General features: G+C 41.3%; 1 protein-coding gene across 2 annotated transcripts in view; it reads left to right on the top strand.

Annotated features, from left to right (window-relative positions):
• Nucleotides 1–5009: 5009 nt before the first annotated feature.
• The window catches only part of HTR7 (5-hydroxytryptamine receptor 7), a 34733-nt gene continuing 20724 nt past the window's right edge, over nucleotides 5010–19018 (top strand). For both annotated transcript variants that reach the window (XM_086752355.1, XM_086752356.1), the window contains exon 1: nucleotides 5010–5536. In XM_086752355.1, the coding sequence (XP_086608481.1) occupies nucleotides 5010–5536 (527 nt within the window). The remainder of the gene's footprint in view (nucleotides 5537–19018) is intronic.

Here is a 19018-nt window from a genome sequence, read left to right as displayed (position 1 = left end):
GCTTCTAATGTGCTTTGTTTCACTGGTGTCCTGAAGTCCTTCTAGTGGAGCCAGATCTCCTCCCTCCGGGTGTTTTCTTTCTCAATACCCTTAGATCTCAGGGCAGTCCTTTCAGTACATTTTTGTGCAGAAACCCTAACAATTCTCCTAATATATTTTAAATGGGCAGCCCATGGTAGCAACTGCTAGATTTTTTTTTCTTTAGTTCTGCGTTTATAGCATTTTTAGGGAGCTAAGATATTAATTTGTACTATCTATCTCAGCAACTAAGTAACATGAACATTACAGTCACTTTTATCATAACTTCATAACTTCAATAACCTCCTTTGTAAAGGTGCAGACTGGCTTTTCAGGGATGGGAGCTCTGTTTTTCTGAGTGACACAGAATTTTTAGCATAAATTTCACTTTAATTGTTTGTTTTCTTTTCAGGTGACAGCTTGCTGTTGTTAGTATTTGCTGGTTCCAAAAAAAAAGGAAGGCATCATTTCACATTTAAGTTGCACAGATGCAAGTATTTATTTTGACAATGATAAAAAATGCCAAAGATGAGAACGGTTACCTCTCTATTTTACTGCCACAGAGTGGTGATGATTTATTTTCACAAAGATAAGAAAAGGCAGAAAAGAAAACTGCAGCTGTAACATCTTTGCTAGAAGTTGGACAAGAGTGTTATTTGCTAAACAGCACATGCTGGGAATAAAAATCAAGATTTCAGAAATATTTGTCCATAGAATTCTAACCAGTCTCTGACAAAATATTCTAAACATTTTGACAACATATTTCCCCAAGGCAGGGGAAATAGATACCTATACTTTATTTATTGCTCCCAACAGCAGGTCCTCATGAGACCTATATTGGTTTCCAAGAAAAGAAGATGAAAGCAAAAGGAAAGAAAAAAAATTACAACAGACATGAAAACAACAGTTTATTAAGATAGACTGGCTCCAGCACAGAAGGACAGAAAAAAAAAAGGAGATGACAAGAAAGGAAAAGAAGGAAAATTTCTGCTCTGTTTATTTATTATATTGCATACTCATGTTGTGTTACCTTCCTGCCAGGCATCCAAAATTAAGAAGGGGAATGTAGCACCACCTTTAAGCTTTTATTCTAAAAGAAGCATGGCTGCTGTTTTCTAGAGGTGGCTGTGTGGGGGAAAAAGTTACCATGCTGGGCTGTCAACGCTTTCTCCTCCACTAGTGAAGTTCTTGTGCTGCACTCCTCAACCCATTTCAGTCAGTGCTCCAAGTTAGCAAAGCCCTACTGTGTCAACAGACTCCGCAAGCACTAAGTCCCCTGGAGAAGGACGAAGGATCCTGGATATAGTGCGTGTTCTTTCAACACAAACACTTTGATAGATACAGTCTGGCCTCACTAAATCAACATGTGCTGGGGAAATTGTATTTCCTTAGCCAGCTCTGACGATGTCTATCTTACTTTACCTCACTAACACAGGGTCAAAGAATTGGTACCAATACCCACTGTTATATTACACACTTAGTATGAATCATAAATGCAAAAGATGTTATGTGATTAACACTATTTCTGGAGCAGGGGAAAAAATAAAACAAAGTAGTTAGTTTTGGAGAGGAAAAAAAATCCAAGAAAAGGTTCCCTTTCCTTTCTTTTTTAAAAATCCGAAACATTTCTATATAACAAAAATGAAATATCAAAGATGAGATTTGCAAATGAAGTACATTATCAGATGTGAATAAAATAATTTAACTTCAATAAGTGCCTGAAGAATGGGGAACAAGGCCCTTAACATGGATTCAGAGGTACACAGAAATGTGAAGAAGCTTTTATACACAGAGAGCCTAAATTACTCAAAGGACAGGATGCTACTAAGCTCAGCCAGAAAACTGGTTTAATTATATTTATTAACATTTATTGATATAATGGCAGGTGAAAAAGTAGTATCTTGGGGAAGTGGGGGGAGAACAAATGCCAACTTGTCATTCTTGACACCCAATCAGCCATTTGTTTAAATTCTGTATACTATCTGGAACAGCAAGTTAGAATTTGTAAATAAGATCACTGAAGACAAAAGTTGGATGTATACTTGGAAGAATCAACTCCTACTTTCATGTATCGTGATTTTAAACACATAGAATAGATGTAGTCCCATGGAGTAATGGATGTTCTTTGCTTTCCCAGACACTGGGGATGTGAAAGCTTGTAAGGCCCTCAAGGAAAGTACCTCACCAGATTCAGCTCAGCTCTGGAAACTGGAATGTTATTCTAGGTGTGTCCCAGTGAAAAACTTTCAAGGAAAAGATTTTAGAGACGTATCAGCTGCTTCATCTTGCCAACGTTTCATGTTTTCTCTGCAATAGTTCATAAACTCCTTTCTATAATGGTACGTAAATTGACTTAAATTTGTTCATCTCCTCAAAGACAAAATTATGAGAGTAAATACAAAGAATGGTAACATATGACCTTTGAGAAGGAAAGAAATCAGGTGATTAACTTCTAATGAACTGGATGGGAATTTAAGGTACAGAAGAAAAGATGAGGCTAAAATCCTCCTTTCATGTTGGAACAGGTAAGAGTAACATGCAAATGATCCTGTGTGCAATCCACTGAGTACACGTAGACAGTCATGTTCCAGAAATGTATTGAAAAGCTGTCAGGAAGAATGACTGATTTAATGAACTGTGTCAACACATTTGCAGGAAGCACTAGATTATAATTTGTTCTACCGTAGTGACATTTTAAGCAACTGAAAAATTGCTTTTACAGTGAGTATTAAACTGTACAATGTTATCAGCTTTTATGATATGAATCTATTTTGAACAAAATTTACCCAGTTCCTATCTGCTTAGCTGTACTTCATATGCTATTTTTAAAAAATGTGCTCACACAACAAGGAAATATTCTCCTTTCTCCATGTTTTGCCTTTAACTTAAGTTGATGTACCCTTGCCATTTCTAAGTATTTGCTTAGTTGGAGAGGAGGGACAAAGAAGTTGCTTTATCATCCTGGAGGAGTAAGTCACCTCAAGCTCAAGGCTCATGAACACATTCTAGGTGGTTAAACAGGGAAAAGTTTTATTGTGAGTGGACACAGAGACGCAAGTAACAAAGTGTAGGAAAATACATAACTGAATAGGAAACCACTTTCAGCTTGATAATGGTCAAAGAGCTGCCCAAGTGGAACTCATCCTTCCCATGAGGAACTTGCCAAATCAAGACATGGGGGTGGAAGGGAAAGCAAGCAACTGAACTCCCAAACCATGCTCACTGCCTGCTGCATTTTTGACCGGGGGACACTGCCTGTGCTCAGATTGTGTCGGGCACATCCAGCCCCAGCCCCTCAGTCCTGTGCATGCTCACGGGGCAGCTGGGCCAGTGCAGAGTCACATATGATGGAAAGCCTGCTTTCAAGAACAGGCAATGCTAACAGAATGGAAGATTCCATTAAAAACAAGAAAAACTGTGAGCCAAGTATGGAAGCCTCAGTTGCTACAGATTTATGTTTCAGCAGTGCCTGTGAGTGTCAGCTGAGATATTTTTCAGATAGCTGGGTACTTGTTAGGTCTTTCTTCAAAGCAGATTTTTACGTCTGTATGATGTGAGCTCATCCTGCAGTCTCTGTTCCTGCTGGGCCACACACATAGTTCTCCCCTTGAGCTGGTGCATACTGAAATAAAACTTGTGGTGGTGTTGCTACCTGCCAGACCTTCCCTCATTCAGATATCACTGACGTTGGTCCATGCTACTGATCCATCTGGGGTCAATGGTCCTGCTGTCATTTCCTTTCTTTCTCTAGTTTATCTGGAGAATTAGAGTCCTCTCGTCTCTTGTTGGAAATACAAGGGGACACTCAGAAGCAGGTGTTTCCTGATTTTAATTCTTGCTGCCTAGCATGTTACCATACCAAGGGGTGTACCAAGGTGTGTAATCTTCTGCTGGCATGCCATGGGTAACTGACAATTCAAATCATCCTGTTTGGAGGTGACAGTATGACTTAAAGGATGGAAGAAAGCTACTGAGTCGCAGAAATGGGCTAGTACCCAGGAGTTCAAGGAATCTCTGCAGGAAAAGCAGGTACTTCAAAGCAATGAGGGTTTGTTGTGTTGGTGGTTTTAACTTTACTGAAAGGGTTACACATGAAATGGTGAATACCTTGAAAATAATGCTATATGAAGAGAAAATACAGTAGTGGGATTCATGTTAATTTAGTAGGAAGAAATCTCAACACTAGGAATCCGTCAGCTTGAAGATACAAAGCAATACTTCAGAGATGACCATGTTGTTGTGGGTAGACCTTCCACGAGCGGCCACTACTATCTGCCCAGGCAGCAGCCGGGGTCCTGCCGGACCCCCATCCTCCAGCGCGTACATTTGGGTGGCGGAGCCAGAGGCCGGGCCGCGCCGGAGCCGGCACGGCGAGAGCCGCCCACCTCGCTCCGAGCACCACAGCTCAGCACCCCGAGCCGCGTCCGCCCGCCCGCAGCCGCTCGGGTGCGACCCCTGTGTGCACAGCGGCTTATACACCGGGGGGGCTCGAAGCGGCCCCCGCGGGGGAGACGCCGGAGCGGCAAGCGGCTGCCGCCGTGAGGCTCTGGAGAAGGGGCGCTCCCCCACGGGCCGCTCAGCGGGGGAGGAGGGAGCGGGGAGGGCGTGGAGCGCCGCCCCCCCCCACCCCGTACTCCCATCCCGTCCACCGCCGCCGTCGGTGGGAAGCCGCAGCCGGTGGGAGCGGGCGGTGCGCGGGGAGCGGCCACCCCCCCCCGCCCCCCGCCCTTCTCCTCTCCCCTCCCCGCGGGCTGGGGGCGATGGCGCCGTACCCACCCCCCGCCCGTCCGGGGAGCGCCGTGGGCGAGTCCGGCTGCTCCGGGGGAAGTTGAAGGAGGCTGGGCTCCCCCCGTGGTAGTGGGGGGGGGGGGAACCGCTCCGCCGGCTGCGAGGGGGCGGGCGGCGCTGGGTGCCCGAGGAGGAGCCCGAGCGCTCCGGGCAGCGGGGAGAAGCCGGCGGGCGGAGGGGCTTCATGGGCGGCTGGCGCCGACATGGTCCTCGCCCTCAACGGCAGCCACCTCTACGGTGACCTCCGGCCCCTGGTCCTGGCGGGCCCACGGGCGCTGGGCGGCGGGAGGATGATCGCCGGCTCCTGGCCCCCGCGCAGCCTGGCCAAGCTCGGCCCGTCGCCCCCCCCGTCGGCGCTGCCCACGGCGAGCCCCCTCCCCGCCAACGACTCCCAGTGCGGGGAGCAGATCCTCAGCTACGGCAACGTGGAGAAAGTTGTCATCGGGGCCGTTCTCTCCCTCATCACCCTGCTGACTATCGCCGGCAACTGCCTGGTGGTCATCTCCGTCTGCTTCGTGAAGAAGCTGCGGCAGCCCTCCAACTATCTCATCGTCTCGCTGGCTCTGGCCGACCTCTCGGTGGCCCTGGCCGTCATGCCCTTCGTCAGTGTGACCGACCTGATCGGCGGCGAGTGGATCTTCGGCCGCCTCTTCTGCAACGTCTTCATCGCCATGGATGTCATGTGCTGTACGGCCTCCATCCTCACTCTCTGCGTGATCAGTATCGACAGGTGAGGCACCCGCGGCCAGCCCTGCCCTCCCGCCGCTCCCCGCCGGACACCGGCACCGCATCGCCGCGGTTCTCTCCTGCCTCCTCCGGGTCCCTGGGCAATGAGCTGCGGGCGAGCTAAAAGCGCGGACGGAGGCCATAGCCAGCCCGGCAGCCTCCCCTGCCTGCGGGAGCCCGACGGAGCGGGCGCTGCCTCCCGCCCTCCCGGGCCGGGTCCCGGCGCATCCCTCCGGGTGACCTCCCCGCGATCCTCCCCGCGTGTCGGAGCCACGCTGGGTGCGTTTGCTCTGGCACGCTACAAGAAACGGGGCAATTACAGCTGCTTCAGAATTTGCAATGTGTGTCTTTAAAATGCTTTGTACCACGGCTAGGTTTGAGCTGGTTCTCCCGAAGCTGGTGACAGCACAACCCCACTGAGTTCAGTCAAGTTTTACCAGATCAGAGAAGGCTCAGGAATTATCGCTGATTAGGGTTGGATCATTATTCTGTTACAATCCCAGAATAGCTCCATTTCAACTGACAGAACCGTTTTTGACAAATAACCTCTTGTTTGAAGGAAAAATGGCTTTCAAATATTTGCTTTTCTAAAAATTTAAAAATCAAGCTATGCTCATTGATGTACAGCTTTTCCCAAAAGATCTTTTAAAAAAGATTTGCGCTGGGGCAATAAGGAGGTGTATCCAGACTGCAGGAGAGGATCTTGGACATGCATTGCTGATCTCCCGCTTGGCCACGTCTGAGCTCCCCTCTGCAGAGGGAGGCCAACAGGTTCCTTTATTCCATGCAGGTCCCATTCTAAAACAAGCTGCAGCCTGTAACTTCCCCCTCTTCCACAGCCTAAATCCTGTGCTGATAATTTTAGTGTGTAGAGGGAGACTCTTTTCATTACAACTCAACACAATTAGCAGAAATTGAAGAATTTCCTAACTAGTCTGTAGGATTAGTTTATCAAGTTTGATATCCAACAGCAGCCTTGACTTCCTACTTCAGGAAGTTTGGGGAAAGAACTCTGCATTAGGTTTCTGCAAAGAAACAGTCTGTCAAAAGAGTTTCCCACAATAACCAGAGGTTGTTTTATGCCAAGGAGCTTCACAGTTTATATTAATTTCAAAACTTTCATTTCTGTATAAGCATCCGCTGCTCCAGTGCTCTCTCTTTTGTGACTGCTGTAATCGCTAGCAGTTATCTGAATGCTGTAAAGCATCCTGTAGCAATGAAATCCACATACAGACTTTGACTGAGTATCTAAGGGTGGGGAGTTTTGTGCTGTTGTTGCCTTTAAATTTGCTGTCTTTTAACTTAATTTCAGTATTGTAAGAAAATACGAACAGGCTTATCTATCTTCACAACATTATTCTCTCTTTTCCTATCCTACCTTTTTTATAATATAGGTGATTTAGTTTTTTGCACTCTGTTCACATAAAGTACTTCCATTCTTTGATTGTTCTTGATGTCCATGTCTGAGCTCTCTGCTTCCATTTCTAATAACCTTGTAAGGCAGGTTAACATAATTAAGCTTTCTTACCCAAGTAAGGAGGTGTGACTGATTCATATAGTAGCACTGAAGGAATTTGGTTTTACTCTTCTTCCTTTCTGAGCTTAACATTTGAGGTCACTGTTGTATGCTGAACAGGGGCTTTGACTGCACTGGTCACAGCGATGATCAGATCTCTTGCTGTCTTCTTTCCACTCTGCCTCCTCTCCAAAATACCAACAAGAGATATAGCTATGTATTTAGACCAGAATACAACCTATTATAAATGACTGATTTTAACTAATAAGTGCTCATTTAAACCAGAATTATTCTGCTCTCATCTTTGCATTCCTACTTCTATCACTGAATGTTTATTGAACATGTTCTCTTCATAATTCATTATACTGTTGTCTACTCCCTACTGAAAATCAAAATTCTGTGAATCATGGTGCTTTAACCTCTGTCATCCAAATCTGTTACATGGGTAAGACAGGTGATACCATAAATGAAAGGAGACAAGCCTTATATTAGCAAAATATCTTAACCACTTGACAATAAAGAATTTTAAAATATCTGTGATTTGTAATCCTATTTAAAAATAAATAATCTTATACTGTCATAACACTGTTCAGTCAGGCTAAAGATTATTTTGGGATTAACTAATCTTTGAATAGTGAATGTGTAAAAAATATGCAAGCCAGGGAGAAATTATGAAAATTAAATGTGAGTGATGAAATGTTGCCAGTGTAGCATTTGTTTTTAATGGTGCTATTTTACCTGCAGTTGTTCTTACATTTAAGTAGTTAGGAAAGCCTTGAGTGATCAGTGAGGGAGATGTATCTCTGAAAAAATGAGTACCTCCAGTACTGTGTGTAGTGCAGGAGCTTGCAAATCACAATGTGTATAGTGCATTAGAGGGTCAGACTGTTTTCACAAGGACCATTTTTCCATGGGTTTGATGGATACACTTGCATGTTTTATATTATCTAGTAGGAGAAGATCTCTGGTGATACAGCCCTGATTATCTCGGTGCAAAGAATACAAACAGGAGATGAACCAGGAAATCCAGCAGCAGAGGAGGAGTGACGGGAGTCCATCATCCCCCACCTCGGCTGCTCTCCGTGGTGCCGTTCAGATACACTTCAACCTCGGCGCGCTTGTAACTGGTCCTGGGGTCACGGGAGACATTTGTTTAGGGAGAAAGGCTAATATAGGACAAAAAGGAAAAGGCAGGGCAAAAAGGAACATTGCTGAAGAATAATTATGAATTGTACTGCCACCTACCTCTTTAGGGCAGTTTAGGAAGCCTTTGATGTGATCCAGTCAAGTCTCTCCTGAAGGGAAAGTTGAGGCTGTTGCAGGCAGTACAGAGATAGCAAATAAGTTGAATATTTTAAAATTTTCATTGTTAAACCACTAGGTTCTTCCTGAAGTAGCTAGGAGAATCAGCTGAAGGTAATTACTACTGAATTAATCTTTTTTTTTGTTATTAAAAAAAGAAGTTACAAACTGTTAGACAAGGTTTGTAAGGAGAGGTAGTATGTTTTATTAGACAAACAAATATAGCTGGTAAAAAAAAAGAGGCTTTGAGGCCTTTCCAGACAGGATGAAATGAGTAAATTGAAGAGGCTTTTTGATTTGTTTCCCTTACACAAATTTGTACTACTCAGCTCATGCCACTGAGAGCCCTGAAATGCCAGCAGCTGGCAGGCCTGTTGCACACAGAGATATTTTGCTGCACAGCCCTCAGTGATGGATGTGTTTTTCAGCTGAATTTATCAGTTGGAAAGCTGTGAAAGATGCAGATTAGCATGGAGTCTGCAAATGGACTGCTTTCATTCTGTTGGAAAAAAAAACTGTCTTTTTTTTCCTAGTCAGACACATCAAACACTGCTCTTACTTTTTAAATCACTTCTACTCTAAGTTGCATAAACGTTAAGACTGCAAAGTATGTGGTAGTATGATATTATGGGGATCTCTAACTTTGTACAAGGGTGCACAAGAAAGAAGCTAGTCTGAAAAGGTCATTTTATTATCCACAAAGAACTAAATTTGTGGAGATCATGAGATAACATCTGTAATGATACCAGGATTTGGACTATTATGCTTTTCTTCAGATCATATCTTTCCTTTTATTTCACAACATGAAATCCTCCACAGATCTTTATCAGGGTGACCTGAGATGAGCATGTTATTTTTGAGGTATCTCTGTCTTATTTAAGCCCCTGCTTTGGAAGAAGGCTATCTGCTTACAGGCAGGTCTGTCAGAACTAAAGCAGATGTGACAGAGAGACAACAGTATTTTTCCCTTTTCAAGTTTCATAAGAATTAATCAGGCAAGACAGCTTGATACTCAGACAATTAGTATGTTTGTTTTTTTTTTTTTTTTTTTTTTACTCCTAAGGTGCCACTTTTCTGGTTCTGAATTAAATAAATTATGCAACATTTAGATTTCTTTATGTTTAAGAGTGAGTGAACACTGGGATTTAATTATGAGGGATGGGTGTAAACCACATCTTAGTGAGTGAATGAACATATAAAGGGAATTAATTGAATTTACACTAGTGGTGGTTGCATGCTGATTCATCATGTTCTTCTGACCCAAGATAGCTACAAAAATCCTATTCTGGAGAGTATCCACTGGATAACTGCATAAGTAGCAATTTTTAATTCAATTTAAAAATAGCTCTTTGGCTTAGAAAGTAATAAAGTAACTACTCAGATATAGTTGACAAATTATAACACTTTCCCCACACCAGCAATGAAACACTTTTTAGGGTACTTCTCCAGTCTGTATCTTCGCCAACAATTTGTGAATATTCCAGACTTCCATTAAATTTATGAGAATTTAGAATTTGTATGCAAATAATACCACAGTGGGTCTTTTTGTTGATCCTGGGATTTTTGTACATGAGGATCAGTACTCTCTCCCTCCCTGTTTGGTATCTTTTGCCATACTCCAGGTAAATATGAGTATTGTGATTCGCCTTAGAATACATCAGTCCCTAAAAGCTCACCCATTTCCAGTGTCCTTGGTACCTGCTTGGGAACTGGGGAGGCCTCACAGTGCCTCACAGGAAGAACTTGGGACGACATGTAAATAAAGACTTAAGCATTTTTCAATAGAATCCAAGTGTCTAAATTCTGCCTACATCCAAAACTTATAATGTGACCTGAAAACCCTGTGAGGGTTCCTAAGTCTAGTGGCACCTAAGAGCATTGTGTGGCTTCCCATTCAGTATGAAACTCTTCTTCTGGGAAGCTAAAAGATGTTATAGAAAAAAAATCTGTAGATTGATTATCCTATTGCTGTTATATACTGGATGCGTTTAAGTAGTGTTACTGAAAGGGAATCCTGAAGTGTGGAGATGCAACAGGATCTAGAGGTGGCAGTTAAAACATAACTGCAATTGATAATGTTCCAAGGTATGGATAAGTAGGCAATTATAGTTCAGTCCATACCAGGAGATTTGCAATTACCCCACATTTATGCGAATACCTTTTCTTGAATTTCGATGTTGTATTTTCCCCCCAGATTTGAAACTACCTTCTGTTTGCTCCTACCAGGGTTTAACAGTGGGTGAATTTTGAAAGTGATTTTGGGGTCCCTAATTCTTAGGGATTCATCTAGACATTTCGAAGGAGCCTGATAGTCCAAGGTAAGGGAACATTGATTCACATTTCCACCAAGCCGGGCATTCTCAAGATATTTAAAAAGTGATTTTTTTTTTCCTGTCAAGCTCACAAAAATAATTTCCATAAGTGAGGTTGGATTTACTTCAAGATTCACAGGAATAATACAATTCTAGAAACACGCCTCTTAGTTTTTGAAGGGAGCTTTCAGAAATAGCTCCTGATAGCAATCACAAAAATGCAAATACATACCATACTAGCATGATAGTGTAGTGTAACCTGTGTACACTGATATCAAACAATATTTTCCTAGAGTGTTTTTTCTTGAACTGAATGAGTATTATAGAATGAAACATCAAAGCATTTGCAGTCATTATACCCTGTTTGAAGCAAGATTACTGTATCACTGGTAGCATGCTCTCACAACCTTCTAGAAGAACAGAAATTAATCAAGGAATGTTCTTTGACTTTTCTGGAATAATTTTCTCTAAAACTTACTTATAAAAATCCTTATAAATTATATAAGGAGAATATCTTATTTCTTTGAAAGAAATGTAGTATTGTAGTATTGTTGAGTTTGAAACATTTTATCAGAAACATTTGTGGCAACTTTTGACACAGAACCTCTCATTTCATCTGCAGTTGATATTGTACTTATGGCGCTGTCTTTCAGCTACAAACATCTCTTTTTTTTTTTTTTTTTTTTTTTCTTTCAGTATATCATTCAAAGATCTGGTCCTTCCTCTGTGGATTAGGAAATCTAAAGAAAAAGCTGGCCATTGTAGGTCTTGCATCACCATAAAAGAGCTGGAGAGTTGTCATACAAGAAAGAATAGGGAGCAAAATTATAAGTTATGGTATCTGAGTGTACAAAGCATGAACATCGCAAAGCAATGCTCGCTGCGGTTTTGTCCTAATGGCCACTGCTATTTATAAGGTGGGGATAATTTCTGTCAGCTGGAAAGCTTACAAGTTTCAGTTTTTCATGTTCTGCTGAATAGACAGCTGTTTCTAAAGGATTGATTCATAATATATCTATTCCTATGTATACTGAAGATAGAAAAAATAGATGAAATTTTTTGAGCAAACTCATACTACAAAGGTTAAGTTTTCCTTTCCAAAAGACTCTAGTAATTAAAAGTTGCAGGGAAAATGTGTTTCTATTCTGTTTGAACTAAAATAACAAAATTAAAGAGTGCAGCAGCTTTGATGTTGTTCTTGTACCTTGCTGTTTACTCAAAAGGCTTTGTATAGAGCATCTAGATTATCTGATACATATGGGTGGTTCTGAACATATTAGCATATATGCAAATCAGGTAATGATTCACCTCTAACAGTAAACAAGTTTTTCTGGGTAGCGTAGAGACAAGAATGAAATTTCTAATAGTGGCAGCTGTTCTAATAACACACAGAACTGAGATGTGCAGAGAAATCAAGTCAGTACTGAGTATATTCTTTCTGTCTTTGTCCTGGCTTCTGCTATCAAATCGTGAGCTAGCACAAGAGACCTCTGAGGAGGGTTAACATCATCATGGACAGCTATTTCACGGCAAAATGGTCATGATTGTTTTAAAAAAACAATCCAAAACACAAAACCAAGGAGAGACCTTATAAAAATAATATTTTTTTTTTAAATTAAAGAGAAACCAGGGTGAAGTCTATTCTTAGAGGTACATTGTGTCTTGATGAAAAAGCTGGCAGCAGAGTTTTTTCCTGAGATATATCAAGGAAATGTTTTTTTTTTTTTGGTACGGTCAAAAGCTTGAAACCAAGTTTTTTAGCTTGTGGAAGTGTAAGTTAAAAATATAACCACAAGAAAAGTTGGTTATCCATTTTTGTTTACAGTTTTTTATGTTCCTTTAAGGAGATTGTGGGAAGTGGAGGTATAAAGCTGTATGAAAGGTAACACTTTTCTCACACTGGGAGCTATTTGTCCGGTAACACTTTTCTCACATTGGGAGCTATTTGTCTTGCAGGTTGAGGAGCAAGCAGTAGGTTGCTGCATATTAACAGTGGTGGAAAAACTGCTTAGGGACCAAGGGAGACTGGGCAGTTTGTTGTGTCTCAGACATTCACTGAGTTGGGTAAAATCAGAACTGGAAGCAAAGACTTGCCTGCAAGGGCACCGTTTTTGTGGGAGAATTGTGTACAGACATTTTACTTCTAACTTGCAATGTGATTAGTTTTCTGTATTTAAACAGATAAAATTTCTAGTTTTCATTTCAATAAACTTTGACTTTTTTGAGTTGAAAACTCTCCAGTCTCTTGGGGAAGAGCTTGTTATTGGTGATCTAGGCAGACACATCATGAGGTCTCCTCCCAGTGACGTGGGATCCAGCTGTGCCATCTTCACTCCCACTGAAGAACACTGATCAGTAATCTTGCTGGCCTTGGAATCATCATTCCTCATCAGCTGTACAAGTCCCCGCAATCACAGATAGGGCCTATTGCTTCCACAAGTTAAATTGAGCCACAGATACAGAGCTTTCTTTCAGTATATTATTTATAAGCTGTTTGCTTTTCATGAGATGTGTGTTAGAGACTGGGGACAGTGTATTTCAACACACACAAAAGATAATTCAAGAAACCCAAGGCTGTTGCCAGTAGCATGTATTTACTAGTTAGGGGACTGTTCCTGTACTGGAAAATGTGGGGATTTGCGAATCAAGGTAAAGAATACTGGCCTAGAAGATTCACACTGATAACAGGTATTTAGAAATTAGCACTAGACATAAAAATTAAAAGGTAGAAATGGAAGGCATAAGCACAGATAACAGAAGTATATGCTGTTATCTAAACTTATTGTAGAATTTGCAGCGTAACTGTCACAATGAAGGCAAACCATGAAAACATATTGTGATCATCACGAAATATTTCAGATACACAGTACCATTTGCCAGAATAATTTTCTGTAAACAGTTCTCCATGTGGGTTGTTAAATTTTGTTTATTTGCTGTATAAGTCAACATTTAACAAATAGTTGAAATCCTAAATCCCTGAACAAAGTCAGGGATTTGTTGCCTGGCCACAAATTATTTGGAAATATTTATACCCGTGACCCAAAACAGCTGCTGACAAGATGCAAAGCTTTTTTTTTTTATAGTCTAATAAGATGGTTGGATGCTAAATATAATACAGCTTTAGCTCTAAAGACTTAATTTTTGCATTGTTATGTGCTGCAGTTTCCGTTTTACCTTAAGAGTCTGCATTTGGAGACCCACTTCTCAGCACAAGCATTTTTAGCAACAATACCGACTGTAGTCTCTTGAGAGTCTATTGTCCCATATTAAAAAGCTATTTTTGCTAAATGAGTTTGGCCATTAGCAGAACACAACCTCTGTGGGGTTTTTTTTTTTTAAAATAACTGAAATTAAAATATCACAGTGGACTGTTTGCCTGTGAATTGAACAACACAAGAAGGAGCTTAACATTTCCAAAGCTTGTTACTTAACATGAAGCTTCTGCACTACTGCCTAAGTGTTGACATGAGGGGAGCATCTTATCAAATATCCCAAACACCTGCAGTTTGCAGTGAGCTCCCTGGGATGTCCATAGAGTAGCTGTGGTGATTCATCCCATGCTGATGCCAAATTTCTGCTCCTAAATTCAAATGCTTGTTTGAAGTTGCAAGCCTGGCAATGAGGACTGGTATTATTGGAAGCTGTAGGCACAGCAATAAATCCTAGGTATTTTAATCTTAATCCACACAAAGTTGATGCCATCACATCTCAGGAGAACCTTTGAGTTGCCAGCTTGCTGCGAAGAAAAGCAAAGGAAAGACATACTCACTGCGAGGCAAGAAGGGCTTCCTTCTGCTGATTCCACTTATTTCACTGCTTTCGTGTATGGAGTAACATCTGTAAAATGAACAGAGAAGAGAGGTCTGGGATTCTTGATAATCTCCAAATCCCACTATCTTTAAAGACTTTGGAGGAAGAGATGGTCTACCATCAGTTGTATCTATTGCTATTTTAGCATAAAGGTGTAACTGGTGATAACTGGTAGTTGGATCTAGCCTCAAATTTTGTCCTTCTGTACAGAAAGCCCGGAGGAAGAGGGCCGGGAGAGAGGAGAAGAGCAAAAACTTTATTCTGTCAGTTGAATGTACTATGTGAAGTGATAGTAGCAGTTTGTGTTGTGTTGAAATATGTTCTCTATTTTAAATATATTTAGTGTTGCAGATTTTGCATGATTTTAAAAAGGAGAAAAATTATGAAAGATGTTGCTGAAGGAAAAGGATATACTGTAGGGGAAGCCTGTTGCGGGCAGGCCCTTGTTCAACAAGACGAAGACGACACATTTTCCTGGCTAATCTCCTTTTTTCAGGTTTCCTGTCTAGAGATCTCTAAGCTTACTTGGAGCCACCTTTACAAAAGTAGACCTGGTGATGTCTGAAATGGGGAGTATGAACTTCTATATTTGGATTCATTTTTACTGAAGCAGGAAAAAGCCAGCTACATGGAACTGCAGGTTGGCAGGTCTGAGCAAGACCCAGGAGGTTCAAAGTTCAGTAGAGTGGAGGACTGGTTAGCTAGAAAGAAGTAGTGTCCATGTGGCCACTACTTTCTTCATTTCCAAACCTGCTGGTATGAATGAATAAATATTATGATAAATGAACCAGTCAATATTGTGGTTGTGAAGGGCTGAATATACAGTTTTATCCACCGCAATTTGGGTTTTGCTGCAGTTGTTTTTCATCACTAGGTATTTCTCCCCTTCAACCTTCTCCTTCAGTTAAAGGGCACCTGGGTCTGTGTATTTAAGGATTCTGAGTGTTACAAGGAGAAGAAATATTTATAAAGTAATATTAAATTCCTACATATTTTCTGTTTCCAGTTTATAGAGGAGAGTCTGATCTGACCAATTTATTTATTGAAATTAAATTCCAAAATATCACTGAATAAGACCTTTTCTGAGAAAAATGACAGTAGACAGGAGGATTACATGTGGAGGGAGAACTTGAGATCTGGTGTATAAGTATGCTGTAAATAAATATGTTAGTTAAAATGAGTACTAAGCAAATAAATGACATATGGTTGAGAGATGTGGTAGCTACAGTAGACCTCACATTCATTGACATGAAAGATGATGAGACTTCCTTCTGTACTGCATACTGTCTGTGCCGCAGACAATATACTGCTAAAATATCAAGAAATGAGAAAGCAAGCTGTTTAGATAAGATAAAGGGAAGGAATCACTTTATTATCTTCTGATAACTCTTCGTTCCAGAACTTTCTGTTGCAAAGGGCTGTGAATAGCAGTTTTCTAAAAGGTTCTTGAATTGCAGATACACAATTTGATCTAACCTCCTGCTTTCTGTCCTTGATACCTTCCCCTGATGCTGTGCTCTCTCCAACTCACTGACTCCCCTTCCAAAACAGGTTATGATTTCTTGATATGATAGGAGCTATTCATATTAGGAAGTGAGACATGCTTTTACCGCTGTAGGGGACAAGCAACTCTAGACTGCATCTTAAAAAAACTGCTGGTATTGTAGGGGATCAGAAGGGAATGTTCTGTTATCAAAATATTTTATGAAATTGAGACGATTTTGCTAGAATTTATTTTTCTAAAGTAACACAAGTAGAGTTATTTCCTGGTGATATCCTCTTTTGATATTTCAGAACAAGCTGGTTCAGTTCATTTGTTTGTATATGAAAAGCAGGGTTCAGTGCACCATTGTGTTTCTAACCAGTCAATTCAGGATAAAAAAAACTTTGGCTTTTTCCTTCATAAAATTCAGGATGAAGGCCAATTTTAAAGTTTTCCTAAAAGACAGCATGGTTCTTTTCATTCTTCACACAGCACTGTCAGTATGTGACTTGAGCAGAGGTACCTTATTCTTCTAGTGCTTTGACTGGAGTTTTACTTAGTTACTCATACTCTGGAAATTTATCACAAAGTCCCTACCTCATGTTTTGGGTAGTTTGGTGGGGGTTTTTTTTGTGATTTTTTTTTATTTGTTTGGTTTTTTAATTGACTCAGCCTTACAAAAATTCCTTGCTTTGTTTGCTGCTACTCTCAAGGAAAGCATCACTGGTCTAAGTTAGTCAGTCCCAATATATTGGTGTTTGAGGAGATGCAGTGTCCTTTTTCATCTTGGAATTTGTTATGAAACAGAATTACTTAAATGCTTTGGCTGCTTCAGTACCTTGTTTACAATCCCAAAGCTGCCATTTCTCACTTTTATTCTGTTAGCGGGTTTTCTTGCTTTCAGACCTCTTTGCACTGAGAGTTCCTTTGTGAGTGGATTACAGTAGTGAAAAGTATATTTTACACTGAACTACAATGACAATATTTTAAAAAATATTTTTCAGGAGAGTGAAATTAAAGCCCATGGTGCCCACTTGCAAGGAACTTCTAGCTGACATTTCCACAGGTAATATAAAGAAACCCAGGCTCTATACAGACTCTACACAAGATGCTTTGTGCATCCCAGAGCTTTAGGAATAAGACTTCAAATTAAAACTGCTTTAAACTTAGATTTTTCTTGTGTATCTAACGCAGTTTATTGATCTACTGTGTTTTTTTTCCTGCTGAGTATGGGCAAAAAAGTTAAACTTCAGGTGAACGTTTACAATTTTTACGTATCTGACCCAATGGAACATAGCAAAATCTTTGTGTGATTTTTGACAAATTCAGATCTGCCTTTAGGCCAGTACAGCGATGGACAAATATCTGAGTACATTCGTTCTGTAACGAGATTCATCCATAATGACTATATAGGTGTTCATTAGAGCTCTTGCAAAATTACTGACATGGAGAAATAAAGAGAAGGATTTGGACCAGGTCCTTCCAGTATTTTTCCTGTCTCTTCAGAGAGAGGAAGAGAAAGAAGGGGGAGGAGGGAACAAGTATCCTAGAGGGAGTTGTTCCTTAAGTGCTTTGTCTGGAGGTAATATGTTTAAATTGTTTGTATTCAAGGAAGGAAGAGAAGGGACATAAATATCAGCACATTTAAATAGCTATTTCCTGAAGATACTTTGTTTTAATACAGTGGTATTATCAGTTCAATGAGCTGTGATTTTTTTTTTATTTCATTCATCACTTATACTGTGCAAGTTTCTAAAATGCTTCATTTAATTGTGCTGAACACATCAGTCATGATTTTCTAGTTAAAGTTGTAGGAGGCTTTCATTTTGAAACACCATTATAACTTTCAAAATAATTCCTTTTAAGCTGATGTTTAGTGTCAATCCAAGCGTGACTCATGTAGTGAAGCTGGAGAAAATCACCTTAGCCATTCCTACTTTATTAAAATCTGACAAGGGTTTTCTTTTTAAAAAGACAGTTTTTCATAGCTACCAAATCAAGCCTCTGCACATTTTAGTTGAAGGTATCTGTTAGCTTACCTCAAGCTACACAGAAAAAAAGAAAAAGGGTTATGCAACTACAGCACTAACCTTGGCTTGTGATGACCCAGTTATCAGGGTCTATAGGTTTATTTTGTGGTTCTGGGCAGGCCACTTAAGCTGCATCTAAAGTAACAGCCCCGTATGCTCAGGGCAAACCTTGATATCAGGTTCCCTGATCACTGAGAGCAGAGCTCTCTCTGCAGCTCCCTGTGCATTTAGGCTTTCTCCTGAGAAAAGCAAGGAGCACAGGAGGCCTGGGTCTTATGCCAGTATGGTGCCAGGGAACAGCCAGAGCACTCAGCTGGGTATGGGGACTTGGGAGTTCTGCATTTTTGCGTTGTTGAACTGGACATCCCTGTACTATTTTGGCAACCTCCTTCTCCTGAGAACCATCTAAAGGCCTGGTGTCCTATCCACAGTCTGGGACTCCACCACTTGTCCTGAGAAGTTCTCCCAGGCTGCCTCAGCTGCATCCACATAGGCACTCCCCTGTGCGCGTCTTCAGGCACTTCAGTGCCATCTCTGAAGGTCTTCCTAGAGTTTGCTCTGCTTTCAATTTGTTCGTAGCACATACATTCTGGGACCCTCCTTGCTGCCAGATACCAAGGGGTCATCTGGTGTGTGTGTGTGTATATGCCTGCACACACACGGGAGGAGAGGATGGCAGGCTGATACATTGGCCAAAATACAGACACAGATCCTGTGGGCCATCACCCTGCCTCATTGCTCACCTAAGCGATGTTTGTGCTGGCGTCTGGCAGTGTACAGAACTGAGAGAAAACACATTGCAATTTTTATTACAGCCTACTTGAATGCTTGCACAGAACAGCATGGTCCCAAGACTGAGGCATGTCTGGTGGTTGTCTCCTGGCACGTCTCCTCTGGCCTGGCTGAAGCCAGCAGGCTGGCCCAGAATCACGAGGGCTCGTCTTTGCCATGGGACACCACCAGTTAGGATATGGGAGGGTGAGAGATCTAAGCTCTGTTAATAAGTTTTGAGTTTAAAAACTAGAATCGTTTC

The sequence above is a fragment of the Chlamydotis macqueenii genome, chromosome 7, assembly GCF_036417535.1.
Source record: "Chlamydotis macqueenii isolate bChlMac1 chromosome 7, bChlMac1.mat, whole genome shotgun sequence".
In the NCBI taxonomy this organism is placed as follows: domain Eukaryota; kingdom Metazoa; phylum Chordata; class Aves; order Otidiformes; family Otididae; genus Chlamydotis; species Chlamydotis macqueenii.
This window is presented reverse-complemented; position numbering and strand designations above follow the sequence as displayed.